Raw genomic sequence first — 5,332 nt, 5'->3', positions numbered from 1 at the left:
GGGGGTTCAGAGGCCCAGCTGGAGGGACCAAGGGCCTCTTGTCCGTCGGCAATCAAAACTCTCATTTTCTTGTTCTTTAGTGCAATAACGCTTGTTGAATGGATGGAAAGTCAATCCTCCTTTTTAAATAGCATAATATGCTATTATCTGCCTGTAGCATGTTACCAACTTGTTCATCTTTTTTACAGAACGAAAACCCATTTTGCTCCCTTTATTCAAACACACTAACACAGTGTGAAACTCTCAATTAGTGCTATCCTCTCTGATAATGGCATGCGTCAGAGTCCTACTACTTATCCATTGACTACCACTGCTTGCCTTCATAGGACCACTGTTTGACTTTGACCTATGAAAAACATGTCCGTTTGAACCTCCTTTGCTTCTACCCTTAGCTCCACCCACAGGAGCAATAAATAAGCACAGTCAACCAATGCCATCCCTCCCATGCATGTAAGAACGATTCGAGGAACTGGTCAAACTAATTTCTCACCTCTGGCCTGAGGCTACCCATTATTGAAGTTCCCGAGCTGGAGCGCCACTCGAGCCCATTTACTGACACTGGTGAGATTTCACGCCCGTGCCCTCCCCCGACTATCTGCACTTCTCAGGGCTCACAGGAATGGGGTAGCATGTAGCATCGAGGCGAGCTTATCTAGCCCTAATGCGCTCCTACGCCCCTTCTCCGCCTTGCAGTATGGTCTAACGGTTAGAGCCGATGGAACCAAACTTGAAAGTTTCGTTTCAAATCAGGGCTGAGTAGACAAGGCATTTTCCGTCTTAGACAGGTAAAAACCCTCTGAAGGGAAGGAATATTAACTCTTTCCGTTTCTGCATAAGATTGCTTTTCATTCTATAGAGGTAATTAGATTATAGAGGAATTTATCAAGGGGGGGGGGGGCAGGGATATTCCTTTATGACAGGTTTCCATCTTACACTTGCTTCTGTTAAAAGGCAGGTTCCACTGTACTTGTCAAAGCACTGACCTGGTGGGACATGACGTCATTATCTGCATCATACACGCATCTACCATAGGGTCCAGTGCGTAAGGCGTCTGTCACGTTCTCTATGTCCACCTCACAGGTAAGTGTACCCAATGGGTATCCAGTGTGACCCTGAGGAGGTTAAGCTTTAGTAAGAGTTTTACGGCACTTGCAACGCAAGTAGATCATAAAAAATGCCGAAGATTAGAGCGAGGCATTACTAGAGAGCGACACACAAAGAAAAGAAGGAAGAGCGATTTGCACTTGTTACTCTCTCGTAAAGCCTCTAACATTCGGACCTTACATGACCTAATTGTGTTGCAAGTGCCGTAAAACTCTTACTAAAATTAAACTAAAGGACTTTAGACTTTGTTGAGTAGGAAAAAAGAGCAATCACATGAGAAACCGTCAACCACCTGCTTCCGAGGAAATGATTACAGAGTCAAGTTAAAATAGTTGCCAAAACATCAAGGGAAGTTGATACAAAAAGAAGAGCTGCTTGATACCAGTAATAAAACTGAATAGTCATCTAACTGAAACATTTTTTATGATTGTTCATTTCATTATGCGTGCGACTGTGGGTCTATAAATTGTGAGTGCAAGTATAATATTAGGGTTCCCATAATACTATACCATGTGTGGATGTGTACAGGATGTGTGAGAGAGTATGTGTGTATGTGTGCGTGCTCGTGTGCATGTGGGTATGTGGGTATGTGCGTAGGTGTTTGTGTGTGTGTGTGTGTGTGTGTGTGTGTGTGTGTGTGTGTGTGTGTGTGTGTGTGTGTGTGTGTGTGTGTGTGTGTGTGTGTGGTTAAACACCAAATTAATGTACCAGCATCTGGTCAAAATAATGTTATCTGATTTTATTTCATGTTATCTGTAGAAGGAGGGATATTGGGCATCTAATTTGTCAAGCAATCTGCCACGTTAAAAAAACCACAACAAAAAACAAAGTGGAGGAAGAACTGATCACAGTCATTGACAAGTTGTCACTTGTTATTGTTTTTTCAGCTTGGAACGTTGTTTTACAGGGTAATACAAAAAACCCAACCCAAAACAAAACAAAACAACAACAACAACAACAACAACAACAACGACAACAGCAGCAACAACAACAACAACAACAACAACAACAACAACAACAACAGCAACAACAACAACAACAACAGCAACAGCAGCAACAACAACAACAACAACAACAACTTTACAAGTTCTCGTTTGTTCGTTTGCTAATTTGTTTGATTTGAGGGTTGGTGTAATAATGAACCTTTTTTTCTTGACGACAAAAAAAATGTTTTAAAAAACCCAACTAAAACAAACAAACCACCTCTATCATGTCGTAGGGCTGCATTTCAGATGTATTTAGCTCAACATTCTCAATTCTAAAAATTACAGTTTTTTAATGTGTTGTATCAGTTGCATGTGCACAAGAAATTTTTTGTTGTTAAAAATTTAAAAGTTAATGTAATGTTGAGAAAAATAAAACCAAAAAAACAAGAACAATTACATAATGAAAGTAGCCTACAATTATTGTGAAAAGAATAGGACAGTGTTTTCCCTCTCTCCTAAAACCCCCCACAAAAACCAAAACAAACAAACAGCGACGACAACGACGACGATGATGACGACAACAACAACAACAACACCACCAACAACAAAAGCAAGAACAAGAACAATAGTTGCTGCCTAACAATTAAGTGAACTCTCATAAAACAGATACATGTACTACACATTCTTTTTCAAAAATTGTTTGTTTGAGAGCAGTTTATTACCACAGCAAATTTCCGGGAGATAAAATTTCATTATAAAATTCTTCTCATGAAAAGAAATCCCCTCACAAAAAAAAAAAACCGAGGAGAGTATCCCTTGATGATAAAATTGATATAGTGGTTACAATGACTGTGAAGTGAATTATTATTTGAATTTTGATACCTCACCTGTTCCACTAAATCAAGATAAAACCGCTTAGAAGAGTACAGACAGCTGTTCTTATAGGGGCAGTCAAGACATCTGGAGGCAGCGCCTGGCGGCTATTGGAGTACACACACAAGTCATCAATCGTTTTAAAAAAATTAAAAACTTGGCCCTTATAATAATAAACGACATTTATATAGCGCTCAACCCCGAAGAAAGTACACTGGCTCTGAGCGCTTTACAATACTGTACAACATACAACAGTAGCATAAAACGTTGTGTTCTGACTAAAGAAAATTATTCCAAATATTCCCTTTTACATAGCCTTTCAACTCTGGACATGACAGACACACAGCATGCCCAATCAGCACCAGACAAATTGCATTTATTTTGACATCTTCCAAACCATCACAAACATTCCCAAAGCACAAATTTAATTTGGTATATTCCATAGTATTTGTATTCTCTGCCTTAGAATTACCACGTTTTATCAGACATTGTGGCCGTTTTCAATTACTGTGACAATACGGCATGAGGTCAGAAATCAAATGTTCTATCTCCTCTATCAAAATCGTAAGATTATTCAGAGTCGTTGTCAGGATATTCAAAGAATTGAATTTCTAAAAAGTTTGACTTGTTGTGAAATTCAAAATTTTTGACGTAAAATTTCTCAAAAACTAACTATGTAATAAGCACTGAGCAGTTAGAACTTTAAGCGTATTGCTACCTGCCTTTTCAAATCATAGATAGAGAAAACAGATTTGATGAACGTGTATGAATAAAAAGTTGTGCTTTCTGTTCTTTGAGGACCCCAAAATAGCATGTTTTCACGTGGTCATTGATCGGTATCCGTGTTCTCAATTAAATCGCCCTCAACATAAAGAGGATCAGACCCACAGTGCACAGGGATTTAAGAAATTAAAAAAATAATGTGCTATGAGTTAAAACCTGACAGAGCTTAGCTTTCAGGTCGGCTATCTCTTCTCCATCATTCTAGAATATAATATACCAGTGATATCACCCAGAAAACTAAAGCGCTAACAACCCAAAGATATAATATAATAGTACTAGAGGTCGCATCTGTGACGTCAACCACGAAAACTCACTATGGCTGTGTGGGCCCACTCAGCTCGCTTCGTCGCTATTTTTGAGAGGACGAGAAACAGTGCTGTCACGTTGTGCGTCTCTCGCAAAGCCTAGGTCTTCATAGAGTTTGAAGCTCAGTTCAGTTTTATTGAAAGTTTTCTTTTTGTTTGCTGTTGTTATTTAAACACGCATTCACAATACGACACCTGTTAACCGATTTTGGAAAACATAAATGCACTTAAATCTGGGCTGCAAATTAACAGAGAGGTACACTATGAGGTATTGTTTTTTTTTCCGGGTGGGGAGGGGGAGGGGCGGAGGGAGACAAAGCGAGTAACTGAGTGTGTTAAGAAAAAGGACAATTTCATACTTACAAAATGTAGGCCTATTGCTTTTATGCTAGGTTGTCTACACTCTCCTTCTACTGCTACAAAGCCTAGGTCTTCATGGAGTATGAATGGGGTTAAGACTGGGTTTATTATTTGATATATTAATTCGTCATTGTATCAAATTGAGCAATTAATTGTAGGCTGGGATACTGTAAATCACTCATTGTACGGATCCTGTACGCACACCAAAGAGCGGCACAAATAATTATAGATTGACAACATTTCAAAATGCAACACTTAGATAAATAGCCGGTTTATCTTAAACGTTAATAATATTTGTTAAAACTGGCGTTGATTGGCAATGGTGTTTGGCTACACAGCACCTCATCTTCCTTGAACCCCTGCTGCTGCTTCTGCTGTTTCACATTCTGTTTGGCATCGGTTCCGCAAATAAAACAGAATATTACGCCAGTCTTATTGATGGGTAGTTACACCTGGTTGGCTACTTTTATATTCTCTCATCTCAACAACACCAACAGTGGGTTTTTTACGTTCAGCTAGCCTTGAAGGTGTACTAGAGTTGCAGCTGAAGCTTCTAGCAGCTTCCCAGTCACGTTCCTGATTTCAGAGGGACGATACGAGGCCTTGTTGTGATCAGCGGTGCGTAATCTAGACATACTGTTTAAGCGACGCACAGCAGACGATATCAATGAATTATGTGTTTTATTTTAACAAGTGGTCATCAAATCCACTCGTAGGACAAATCATGATCTACCACCACAACTCATGTAATAAATTCTTTTTATATAGATCTAGATTTATGAAGAAAAGTTTTTAATCTAGCCTCAGTTGTCGTGGAAAATTAAGATACGGTTAAGAAAAATTGAGACAAACTACTGTGTGAAGTATGGGTGACATTGATTTACCCGTTGTAAAGATAATTGTCTGCGGTCAACCGTTCGTGGTGCAACTTATCCTCAAATATCTTTATAACGGGTGATTCAATGTCACCCATACTTAGCA

The 5,332-nt window shown here is 39.2% G+C and overlaps 1 protein-coding gene across 1 annotated transcript in view; it reads right to left on the bottom strand.

The window, feature by feature from the left end:
- LOC106012685 overlaps positions 1-5,332 on the bottom strand; it is a 12,851-nt gene that overhangs the window by 1,270 nt on the left and 6,249 nt on the right. Inside the window, exons 6-7 of the mRNA XM_035971560.1 lie at positions 2,927-3,010; positions 968-1,112 (exon numbers count right to left, since the gene is read on the bottom strand). Coding sequence (XP_035827453.1) covers positions 968-1,112; positions 2,927-3,010 — 229 coding nt within the window. The remainder of the gene's footprint in view (positions 1-967; positions 1,113-2,926; positions 3,011-5,332) is intronic.

Source organism: Aplysia californica, unplaced genomic scaffold, assembly GCF_000002075.1.
Source record: "Aplysia californica isolate F4 #8 unplaced genomic scaffold, AplCal3.0 scaffold00461, whole genome shotgun sequence".
Taxonomy (NCBI): Eukaryota; Metazoa; Mollusca; class Gastropoda; order Aplysiida; family Aplysiidae; genus Aplysia; species Aplysia californica.
Note: the sequence above shows the minus strand (reverse complement) of the source record. Positions and strands in the feature narration are given on the sequence as shown.